General features: G+C 43.2%; 1 protein-coding gene across 1 annotated transcript in view; it reads left to right on the forward strand.

Moving 5' to 3' along the window:
- The window catches only part of LOC124789384 (metabotropic glutamate receptor 4-like), an 876,620-nt gene that overhangs the window by 680,624 nt on the left and 182,691 nt on the right, over positions 1 to 13,305 (forward strand). Inside the window, exon 6 of the mRNA XM_047256716.1 lies at positions 8,478 to 8,584. Within this exon, the coding sequence (XP_047112672.1) occupies positions 8,478 to 8,584 (107 nt within the window). The remainder of the gene's footprint in view (positions 1 to 8,477; positions 8,585 to 13,305) is intronic.

Here is a 13,305-nt window from a genome sequence, read left to right on the forward strand (position 1 = left end):
AGAGTCGAGGGACATGAAAGGGAAGCGGTGGTTGGGAAGGGAGTAAGACAGGGTTGTAGCCTCTCCCCGATGTTGTTCAATCTGTATATTGAGCAAGCAGTAAAGGAAACAAAAGAAAAATTCGGAGTAGGTATTAAAATTCATGGAGAAGAAATAAAAACTTTGAAGTTCGCCGATGACATTGTAATTCTGTCAGAGACAGCAAAGGACTTGGAAGAGCAGTTGAATGGAATGGACAGTGTCTTGAAAGAAGGATATAAGATGAACATCACTATCAAGGATAATGGAATGTAGTCTAATTAAGTCGGGTGATGCTGAGGGAATTAGATTAGGAAATGAGGCACTTAAAGTAGTAAAGGAGTTTTGCTATTTGAGGAGCAAAATAACTGATGATGGTCGAAGTAGAGAGGATATAAAATGTAGGCTGGCAATGGCAAGGAAAGCGTTTCTGAAGAAGAGAAATTTGTTAACATCGAGTATAGATTTAAATGTCAGGAAGTCGTTTCTGAAAGTATGTGTATGGAATGTAGCCATGTGTGGAAGTGAAACGTGGACGATAAATAGTTTAGATAAGAAGAGAATAGAAGCTTTTGAAATGTGGTGCTACAGAAAAATGCTGAAGATTAGATGGGTAGATCGCATAACTAATGAGGAGGTATTGAATAGAATTGGGGAAAAGAGGGGTTTGGGCACAACTTGACTAGAAGAAGGGATCGGTTGGTAGGACATGTTCTGAGACATCGAGGGATCACCAATTTAGTATTGGAGGGCAGCGTGGACGGTACAAATCGTAGGGGGAGACCAAGAGATGAATACACTAAGCAGATTCAAAAGGATGTAGGCTGCAGTAGGTACTGGGAGATGAAGAAGCTTGCACAGGATAGAGTAGCATGGAGAGCTGCATCAAACCAGTCTCAGGACTGAAGACCACGACAACAACAACAACAACAACATATCCAAAGTGATCCTGATTTCGACAAGCTGTGGTTCATGCAAACCGGACCTCGACCCCATCGAAGCAGGAGAGTGTTTGATGTCCTGGTAAAGCACTTTGGGGACCACATTCTGGCTCTGGCGTAACCATAGGCCACTGGCATGGGCCTCGATTGGCCGCCTTATTCTCCGGATCTGAACACATGCGACCCCTTTTTTTGGGGCTATATTAAAAACAAGATGTACGGCAACAGCCCCGAAACCATTGGTGAGTTGAAAACAGACATTCAGCAGGTCATCGACAGCATCTATGTTCCGACACTTCAGCGGGTCACGCATAATTTCGCTATTCGTCTGCGCCATATTATAGCCAATAATGGCAGGCATATCGGACATGTCATAACCTAAATCCAAATATCTGTAATAACGTTAACATATTGAATAAAGTGTGTGCACGACGTAGTTTGTAACTAATTTACGTTTTTTTCATATAGTTCAATAATTGTCACCCATATGATGGAACATCACTCGCCTGATACGGTTCGAGCAGGTGATCTGTTCTAAATCTGTTGCTACGTGGTCTGACATATTGTTTGAAATCATACTTAAGTATAGTTATCGAAACATGGGTATACTTGGGCCACTGCACTTCAGAACCAGTAAAGACAGGTCTTGTGGAAAAGATTTTGGTATATGAGTCTCTGCTTTCATTGCGGATCTGTGTGGTCCACCACGAATTCTTCTCCTGTGGCTCTTCATCTCAAAGCAGCACTTCAACATGGTAATTATTTGTTGGATACATTCGGGTCTATGTGTTCGCCAAAAATTTTTACCCGCGGCCTCTGGTCCATATCCTTGATTCTAGTGTTTTCTACGTCTTCCATTGCTGGCCTAATCTGTGGAGAACCTTTACGTTTTTTTATTTTATCAGCCGACTTAATTTTTTGAATCCTTCTGTAAAACCAAACGTGAAACAATTTGGCGCTAGCTTAAAAATGAATTACAATTGCATAGAATAGGGCATCATTATATGCTACACTTGGGAGCCTTGTGAGAGGCCGTTGACTCTAACTACATCTTTCACCTCCTCCAAAGAAGATGTTCCTACACTGATTGACACACACGCGAACATGTAATACAGCGCTGTGAGAGTAAGAATGTGTGACAAAAGAAACGAGGTCTGAATTAAACTGTAACTGAACTGAACCTGATGGTAATTTGTAATGCAATGCTTGTCTGCAAACAATCTTACTGTGTCCTAACAGTGGTGTTAAATTGGCCCTAACAAACTTTCGTGACAGCTCGAGGCAACGGAAACTCGGTGCTGTTCGAAAGTGGTGAATGTTAGAGTGCAGTGTAGCAGCCAACCAGCTAAAGAAAACCCCGCCTAAGTGCAGTGCAAGAAAAAGCAACCATGCCAAGCACGTCAGGCTTTAAGCTTTAAGTAATTGTGTTCTGCTAAGAACAATGCGGTGACAATTACAAAATAAAACTTTAGTAAGAGGGTGGTGAAATCAAAACTGAATCTGCTGAATGGTTCTGAAGAAGCTATCATTTAAAAAACTCTATTATGAAACCAGCTTTTACCGGTAATAATAATATTTACCAAATTCACTTCTTATAAAAAAATATATAACTGGGCCATATAAGGAATAGTGAACTTATGATTGTGAGTGCAAGCCATGTGGGCAGATAATTCTGTTTAATCTCGTCTCGACAATCAAACTAACCGTCCCGAATCCATAAGGAATAAACATACCGAAGATTTTCCTTTTTCAAACTCATCATAAATTACACGCGATCAAGCAATGCAGCGGCGATATTACCTGAATATCTCTACACTTATAAAATCAGTCTTTACAAAACCATATTTCCAAAAAGCAACATCATGTATGTTCTGCTAGTTACTCTCCCAAACTGCTCAGCAGCGTGACGGACACATGATTCTGTCACTAATTACACGCTAATACTACACAGACAACGGCAAGCTACTGACAACGAAATATCACATTGCTTGTACCCAGATTCTCCTCGGCGTAACATATAGACTATTAAAGATATCTGTATCATAAATATCTAGTGTGCAAGTATGAATTATGATTACTCGAATGAAAAGAGAACTCTCATCACTCTCATTGACTACCAAAAATAAGCTAGAGACCGTAGATCACCTTACATGCTCATCACTCCAGAATAGCATCTTCACTCCCTTGCAGTGACACAGCATGTTGGTCCGTTGCATAGTTATACTCCTTAATAGTACGGAATATTGAAGCTGAATCTTGGAAGAGCAGTTAGTCCCATCTTGCTCGAATGTCAAAACCCTGCGCTCATCGTTCGTTGATACTGACCTGTTTTGCATTAAATCGCCGTGTTTCTTGAATAGTTTGTGTTGAAAGTGCCAGTACACTCTAAATTTGTTTCAACCCAACGAAATAAAAATTCCTTTGTCCGTTTTGTCTAACCCACAACCTCTCACGCTGTCTACAAAACACGATTCCACTTTTTGCCAAATGTGCCCATCACACAAATTCTGTACTGTATTTTCTTCACCACATTCTGTCGCATTTCTCTTCGTCTTCATCTGACTTCGTTAAATTTCGCAACACGGCTCTATAATTACCACCCATAGAAGAACCTCTGAGCCATCTGAGTTAACTGTACGCTACAAGCCATGTGGTTGGATGGTGATCCTCACAAAAATTCGCTTTGCACTATCCTGTTCATTGTTGCGAATTGCACGTAGCACCAGTCAAGCCAATTACTGTCGCCTATCCAGACACGAATATGCAATCTCAGCAAGTATCGATTAAAAGTAAGCGACTTGCACCAAAAATTTTGACGCTGTTCAACAGAATTATGTATCAAATCAGGAAGATGAACCTATCCTGGAAATGTGCAATGGAAACTAAAATATACTATTGAAATGACCGAGGACAGTCTCTGTTATTAAGATTTCCCGGGAATTAGAAATTGCTGTCAGTAGTTTGAGATGCCATTGTTCGAGATCTCAAGCCATAGCAATCTCAAAGCACTTACTGTACAGCATATAATAGATGCCAGCACCTATGTCTGTAAATTTTACGTTAATTTGTTTTATTTCGAGCGCTGACGCGCAGTAATTCTCTTAAAGGTTCAGCATCTACACACAATTCCGCAATTCACCATTCGGTGCGTGGCAGATGGTACCTTGTACCGCTGCTAATCGATCCCGTTCCTGATCCACTCGAAAGTGGATCGATTATAAGCTTCCATGTGAGCCCTGATTGCTCTTATCTTGTCTTTGCGGTCTTTGCACGACTCGTGCGTTGGTAGCTGTAGAACAGTTGTGCGGTCTGTAACGTATTCCCGTTCTCTGAAATTCCACAATAATTTTTGGGGGGGGGGGGGGGGGGAAATACGGTCTTTTTCCTCCAAGGATTCGCATTTAAGTTGACGGAGTATTTCCGTAATACTCAAGTGTCGATCGAACGTACTGTTAACAAATCTACCAGCACGCTGTTGAATTGCTTTGATGTCTTCCTTTAATTCGACCTGATGGGGATCCTGCCAATAAATATGCACTCAATAATGGTTCGCGTAGGTGTTCACTGGACGGTCTCTTTTATAGACCAGCGATACTTTCCTAACGATGTCTCGATAAAACAAAGTCGACTATTCACCATCCCTAAAAATCGATCGTTTCATTTTAAATCGCTTTGCAACGTTACTGCTAGATATTTAATAAGCGTGGCTGTGTCAAGCAGCACACCTCTAATACTGTATTCGATGGTTACAATATTGTTTCGCCCACTCAGTTGCATTAACTTACATCTTTCCATATTTTTAATAAGCTGCCGTTCATCACACGAGATATACGTGGGTTGGACAAAAGTATGGAAATAATTGGCAACCAATGCCACGCCACATGAGCATTGTCCTCTATGCGTTGCGAGCGTCAGAACAGTGTTCTGTGTCGTGAGTGCATTACGTCGGATCTAAGTTAATTCAAAAGCGGGGAAATCGTTGATGCCCCTGTGGCATATGCTTCCGTAATGAAAGTAAACTAAGTGTTTGGTGTTTCAAGAGGCGCCATATGCAAGATTTACACCACGCCTAGGATAGCGGAATAACATCATCCGGTAAGTCACAACGCGAACGAAACGGTGTGTTGGATGTTCGTGACAGACGGTCATTGAAGAGTAGTGCGACGGACGATAGCAGGTCGACAGCAGCGGAAGTCACTGCAGAACTGAATGTCTCACCCGCGAACCCAGCAAGCACCAGCTCCATAAGCAGAGGATTCCGGCGTGAGCTGGAATTTCAAAACCACTCATCAGTGACTCAAATGTCCGCAACCGGAAAAGCCACAGAACCTGGACTACGGAGCAATGGAAAAAAAGTCATTTGATCGGCTGGATCTTGTTTCACATACACTACTGGCCATTAAAATTGCTACACCAAGAAGAAATGCAGATGATAAACGGGTATTCATTGGACTAATATGTTATACTAGAACTGACATGTGATTACATTTTCACGCAATTTGGATGCATAGGTCCTGAGAAATCAGTAGCCAGAACAACCACCTCTGGCCGTAATAACGGACTCGATACGCCTGGGCATTGAGTCGAACAGAGCTTGGATGGCGTGTACAGATACAGCTGCCCATGCAGCTTCAACACGATACCACAGTTCAACATTACTGGCGTAATGTGACGAGCCAGTTGCTCGGCCACCTTTGACCAGACAAATGGTGAGAGATCTGGAGAATGTGCTGGCCAGGACAGCAGTCGAACATTTTCTGTATCCAGAAAGGCCCGTACAGGACCTGCAAAATGCGGCGGTGCATTATCCTGCTGAAATATAGGGTTTCGCAGGGATAGAATGAAGGGTAGAGCCACGGGTCGTAACACATCTGAAATGTAACGTCCACTGTTCAAAGTGCCGTCAATGCGAACAAGAGGTGACCGAGACGCATAACCAATGGCACCCCATACCATCACGCCGGGTGATACACCAGTATGGCGATGACAAATACAGGCTTCCAATGTGCGTTCACCGCGATGTCGCCAAACACGGATACGATCATCTTGATGCTGTAAACAGAACCTGGATTCATCCGAAAAAATGACGTTTTGCCATTCGTGCACCCAGGTTCGTCGTTGAGTACACCATCGCAGGCGCTCCTGTCTGTGATGCAGCGTCAAGAGTAACCGCAGCCATGGTCTCCGAGCTGATAGTCCATGCTGCTGCAAACGTCGTCGAACTGTTCATTCAGATGGTTGTTGTCTTGCAAACGTCCCCATCTGTTGACTCAGGGATCGAGACGTGTCTGTACGATCCTTTACAGCCATGCAGCCTATCGACTGCTAGTGAAACGAGGCCATTGGGATCCAGCACGGCGTTCCGTATTACCTTCCTGAACCCACCGATTCCTTATTCTGCTAACAGTCATTGGAGCTCGACCAACGCGAGCAGCAATGTCGCGATACGATAAACCGCAATCGCGATAGGCTACAATTCGATCTGTATCAAAGTCAGAAACGTGATGGTACGCATTTCTCCTCCATACACGAGGCATCACAACAACGTTTCACCAGGCAACGCCGGTCAACTGCTGTTTGTGTATGAGTAATCGGTTGGAAACTTTCCTCATGGCAGCACGTTGTAGGTGCCTTGTCTGAATGCTCTGAAAAGCTAATCATTTGCATATCACAGCGACTTCTTCCTGTCAGTTAAATTTCCCGTCTGTAGCACGTCATCTTCGTGGTGTAGCAATTTTAATGGCAGTAGTGTAGTTTCCAACTTCCTCGCGAATTTAAGCCCGAAGAGTGAAACATGGCGGGGGTCGGTGACGATTTGGGCAGCCAGATCATGGTATTCCATGGGCCCCTTGAGTACTCTGTGCGGGCTTTCCCAAATAACTAGGCACACACAGACTCAGAGTTGCAATATTAATAGTGTTGGCTGGTTTCGTTCTCAAGGGACTGGGATACGTAGTTGCCGCATTACAGGCCAAATACTGCTGAGTCTGCAGTATACAATAAGAATACACACATGAATCGAATGGTCGAAGGTTTCCATCACTAGGCAGTTGCGAATTATGAATGTAACAGATAAATTTATAAAAGAAAGATTGAAATTAAATAAAATCTGCAGGTACTATCTTAACGCCATCTTTGGCACTCCCGGCGTGTCTCCTCCACCGACACAAAGCACAGTTCTCGCCACAGCGGAATTCCTAGCGACGCGGCCGATGGAGCAGGTGCTCGGGCCGATGTCCGGCACCACGCGGCCGGCCAGCCGAGCCCGCGCTAGCCGAACGGCTCGAGCGGTGGCCGCCATCTTTGATCTTAGAATATTTTCAAGGCGCCACAACTGGCCCGTTACTCCACATCTGCAAGGTCGCATCACTGCCAAGGAGTATGTGACCATTTTGCCTGACCAGGTCCATCCAGTGGTGCAATGTTTGTACCCTAACGGCGATCCTACGGTGATCCTGTGTTATTAGCCTACAGGACCCCTGTTCAAATAGGTGGCATCGTCCAGAACTGGTTTTGTGAGTACTAAGATGAATTGTCGTATCTCCCCTGGCCACTATAGTCACCAAATCTGAATATTACGGAGCTCTTGTGGTTTACTTTGGAGATAAGGGTGCTTTAGGCAAGCTAATGTGTTGTGTTTTTGCGTTTCTGTCCTTTTGGCTACTCGAGGGTATTCTGTTCACGGTATCCAGTCACCCTACAACGACATTTTCCCGTTCACCTCAGCGCCATCGAGAAATAGTTGCAGATTGCTGCTAACGCTATGCATCAAATCTTTTATGTACAGAGAATAAAGTGGTCCTACGAGACTTCCCTGGGGCGCTTCTGACGTTACCCATGTCTCCTATGAACACTCGCCGTCTGTGAGAACGTACAGGATTCTATTACTCAAAAAAACATCTTTCAGCCACCCATATATGGGAACTTTGTATGCTCGGATCTTCGTTCGCAGTATGTGTTGTGGCACTGTGTCTGCGCTTTCCAGAGTACGGAATCTGCATGTTCCTCTTCATGTACGTTTCGCAGCATTTCGGACGCCAAATGCTGAGTTTCGTACGAGAGCTACTTTCAATATCCGAGCTGATTTGTGAATAAAAGCATTTCTGTAACTTCCTGACACATTAAAATTTAGTGCTTGACCGAGACTCTAAATAACGACCTTTCATTTTAATAGCTTTTCTGTCACAAGGAGTTTATTTTATTCGAACTCAAAACATGCTCAAGAAAGCTGCAGCAAACAGACGTTAAGCATATTGGTCTGTAATTTAGCGGGTTTGTTGTTTTACCCTTCTAATACACAGGAGTCAACTAGCTTCTCTACTAGCTTGGTGCACTGGAGGAACGATTCGCGATATTGTAAAAGCTAAATGACTTTGCACAACTATGCTATACGTAGACAGACAAATTTGTTATAAATTTCGTAAAAAGAGTACTGCAGAAGTATCAATAATGTGGTGATGTCATACTGTCGTTGATCCGTGTGTAGATGCTAATACTTATTGTGTGACGTTGTTGCAGGGACATGCACCGAGAGCTGTGCCACGGAAGGCCCGGCTTGTGCGACGCCATGAAGCCCATCAAAGGCATGGAGCTGCTCAAGTACCTCCGGAAGGTCGACTTCGTAGGTGAGCATCCAGAGCCGCTTGCCGCGTCCAGCTGCCTCATGATGGGAATAACGCTCCCTTCAGGAGTGCTGCAATACGAGAGCCACTGCGCTGGTGCTCATTCAAGGCCTTTTTCTCAGTACATCCAGCACTGTTCTGCCCGCCTAACGAACTCAACAGTCAGCCGTTGTCAAATGATAACCTCACTGCTTTACTCTTTTGCTGTTAGAAAATTCCTGAGATTTTTTGAAGTTTCGCCTCGTGCTTGATTAATATGATAGTAATTAATGGTGACGCACTGAACGGAACAGAGTGTTATAACTCTTTACTTTAACTCCGACATGTTTCATTGATGTTGCAGGTGATTTATAATGAAAAGCAAGTAGACAGATGGGGTTATTGTCATAAATTCTTTGTGACTTTTTTATGGAAACTGCTAACTTAGCTTCACATTTCCTTGTTAGTGACAGTGTAGACGCTAACACTTGCTGCTTGAGTGCAACAGCGCGTTTCCTTTACAGCACGACATCTGCAACTGGAAACGAATGCCCCTATCTTTACAACAAACACGCAACCAAAAATGCCATTCCTCTATGTCATTAGTCCTTTCCATATAATATTTCATGATTTCTAACGTACTCATCTATCGAACTGCTTGTTTACTAGTACTATTTACTAGGTTCGGCAATTACGCTTACATCTTAGTGGCCGCGAATGTTAACAGGTTAATAAACGTCTTATTTAGGATGAAATTCTGAGATTTCAAAATGAAAGAAGATTTATAAGCTCCATTTCTAATTACATTTGTTGGTACTTTTATGGTTCTGATGTGACAACTATTTCACTGCATACAGAAAGTACTCTGGTATCGTGTTACTCCAAGCTCATGTGATACGTTACTTTGTTTCTATCTTTATTAATTTCTTTATTATGTACCCCACACGGTTATTTCTAAAAGTCACGACTATATAGAGAAGCAATCGAAATATGAAATCGTAGAGATAATTTTAACAGAAAAGAAGAAACAACGAAATTTAGTGACATATGGACAGTAGCTCTACAGATTCGACAGATAAATATTATCGTTGACAGACGACAGTTCGATAGTCAAATTTTATATCTGGCAAGGATTATCTCTGCCGATCACGTGCAAGTTTCTACCACGTCCCTTTTTCACGGTATTTATATCGTTCTTTGACATCGGATCAGTCAGTTGGCAAGCCTCAGCAGAACCAGGAGCACCTCTGAAGATGCCTAACGCAGACCAAAAGAGTTTCATTGGCCACGGCAACACGGTAGATCCAACAGCAACTAAGACGACAGGTTCTGAAAGTCCCCACTGTATATTTCGAAAAGCGTAATCATTGCGAATAATTCCCAAAAAGCCATGACTAAACGAAAGAAAATACAAATGGGAATTCAAATCTCTGTAATGAGACTTTTCTCTATCTTGAAGATACTATTTGACAGTAACAAAACTAAAAGACAAACCGAAACTGAAGATGCCTCGAAGAAAAACTCACTCGCGCACAAACACACACATACACACACACACGCACGTACACACACACACACACACACACGCACACACACACACACACACACACACACACACACACACACGAGTGACATTCCGTGTGTCTACTCCCATCTCGACTCGTCTGTCACACATGACGTAATTTAAGTCTCCTGGACCAGTCTGGACTGTTCTTGCATACATCTGGTTTGGGCAGCAGTCAGCATGAAGCCTGAAAACTGTTGTAGGAAAATGAGGGGTCATCAAGTACTGACCCACTCAAGCCACGTAGCTGCAAGGCAACTGTATGTATAACAAAGGCCTGGAAACACATCGGCGGCGCGGTTTCCCTTTGAGGTTTTAGATCAGTAGCCGTGTACTGGTGAAATATACATACTGAACTTCTACAGACATCGAGTTTAGATCCAGAAGCCTGCGGTATTATTTATATTATACTGATTGCTACATTCCTTTTTTTTTGTTTTTTCGAAATTATTCACATCACAAGTAAAGGACGCCAATTGGTCTGAAGCTGATGTAGTGTTTCATCCCATAGTTTCAGGTAAATGGCTGCATGATTTATCACCTGTTTCTGTATGAATAAACGAATGAATAAATTAATGAATGTGGACTATTCAAGCGGTCGTCTGGCACTCTAATTCACTGAGTATAATCAGATAACTTACGTTCAGTCTTCGTTTCGAGTAGAAAGATTGTCGTGTCATAAACAGAAAGTGGTAGTCCCTCAATGTTGTGATAGTGTGAACGTTAGAAAATATTCATTGCCTGAAACATTTCAGCACTCGTAGATGAAATAATTATAGCTCAAAAGGGTCTCAGGTGCTCAGGTAGATTCTTTCCACAGACAAACTTAGTGCGAACAAAATTACCCTTTTTATTCTCTCTAGATAAAAGGCGTACTGAATTCGTATTTGCTTAGCGAGCTGCAGTTTGCCCATGAGATCCAAGCCAAGACCAAATACTTTTAGGCGAATGGTACTTCCTAGTGCCAGTCGAAAGTATCTCCAAAGCTTATAATTATGTTGCTGTTGTTTATTTATTTGTGAGTTGTGCTCAATGTCATGGTGATCAGCGCCCTTATGATCACCGCATACGATGAATAGTTTGTAACGAAGTTAGTCAGCACTGTTATTCGCCTCCGTAACGTGTATTGTTTTTATGAAGTCACTCGACTCGAAGATATCCTTTAAGGATTTTGGTATTAGAAGAATCATTGGACGTCAAGAATCACGAACGACACGGGTGATGGTACTCCAGTTACTGGATGGGAACGTTAAATTCCAAAATCCTTTCATGTTATTCTAGTGAACGAGATTATCTGGGGCACTGCTCTAACCCAATACTTTCTCAGAAACCCTACACAACTGAAAATACATAGAACAGAACTCTATATCCTAGAAATCAGAAGAATGACATTTTTATTCTTCTTTCCTTGGTATACAGTCATGATGCAGTCTGTGTTGCCAGTATGGTGAAGGATAGTGGTGGAGTGTATTTCAGTATTGAGCTTCCTTACGTTATCGGATATTTCATGACGGACCTTGTTCATTGTACCAACTAATGAAGTTTCCTTTTCATTGAGTTTCTTAGCAGGTTGAGGAGACTTAAAAAAGTTCTCTGCTGTCGCATTTCTTCCTTGATTTACAAATGACTCCATGAGACGCAGAACGAGATACTCTCCAAATGGTTGCTTCTCTCCATGCATGTCCTCTATGCAGAGGTATGGGGAAGCATCACATATATACTTTGTTGTTACATTGACAACCAACCAGAATTTGGGACCATATTTGTCTGGTTTGTTGGAAATGAATTGAGTAAACTTGCATCTTGTTTTTCTTAGTAATAGTTGCTCGACAGTGGTTAATTATATTTTCTCCAGAGCGGTAAGAACGAATACTGCTTTCAATTAACTTTCCCAAAATTTCAGATACAAGAGCGAATTTGTTGGTTTTCAGGCGTTTAGATCGGGTTGATATTTCATCGAAATGGCGAAATCCGTAAAACTCCTGAAATCTGTCCCTTAGCATAATGTCCTTGATAAAAGTATAGCACGAAGTGTGCTACCAGCGATCGTCCACAGACATACCTTTAGTATAAATGATACCCCAAGCATACATGATGGCAATCACTTTCTTCAGTTCATCAAATGACACAGTCCAGTCATTGTTTTTTTAGTACTTTTCAGGCATTTGATTCTGTGTATTTCTTCATGAGGCATAGCATTGCTTCGTCAAAAATAAGAGGGAAGGCACTGGTGGCAAAGTCGTCTACTCGTTGGCAAGCGTAAGCAGTGGGACCTCCTCTCGCCCTCAGCCGACCTTCTTCCAGAAGATGAAAAATAGGCAGACTCCCACAAAGCTATATCCCCAGAAACCATCTTTGTAGGCGCATCCAACTGTGCGTGCTGTGATGAAAGAGGCCGTGATTGACGTACATCAGCATATAAATCCTGTCCGCCCCCGGTAGCTGAGTGGGCCGGCACGGTACCTCAACTTGTTCGGTCAGAGGGCGCAGTCCGCTTTTAGCAGCAGTGGGGCAAGTTCGTCGTGCCTGTGTCCCCCCGTTAGCGCAACGCGCGCGAGTGTTTAGGCTAGGCGCAAATTGAGACGCGTATAGCGCGTGTGGCGCGACGCAGCGCAGCGCGCGTTTTTGTAACATCCCAGGTTCAAATGGGCCCGCGCAAATTGCGACGCGACGCGAATGGGACGCGACACGCGCCTGCGCCAGGTCGCGCGGCGTTGTGGTTGAGGCTCAGTTTCTCGCGCCGCGTGTCGCGCTTGCCTAGCAAGGCGGGGAGTGGAAAAGTAGCCCGGCCATATGCTCACATTGGAACGGCGCATATCAGCATTGGCAGTATTGCCAATACGATAAATTTTGCCTTACTGTGTACTGAATTTCATTGCCTTTGGGTAGTGTTTCGTTCTTCGCCATTTAAACGCTCCAGCTTTCTTCGTTAGCACGTTATACTTTTCTGTTATTTATATCTGCATTGTTTTCTTTTGTTTTTCTTCTGTCAAGAAAAATGTATACTTCAGTAACTGATGAGCCATTGGCCGCTGGAATTGCACCATATGCCTCCGCGATGTTTTCAGATCGCAAGAAGGGACAGAGGGTAGTGAATAAGGAAGCAAGGAATATTATAAAATCATGTGATTAAAAATCAAGGCACGAAAGTAAAGCAAGGTTATATTCTCGCTGCCTAGTA

Source organism: Schistocerca piceifrons, chromosome 3 (assembly GCF_021461385.2).
Source record: "Schistocerca piceifrons isolate TAMUIC-IGC-003096 chromosome 3, iqSchPice1.1, whole genome shotgun sequence".
NCBI lineage: Eukaryota > Metazoa > Arthropoda > Insecta > Orthoptera > Acrididae > Schistocerca > Schistocerca piceifrons.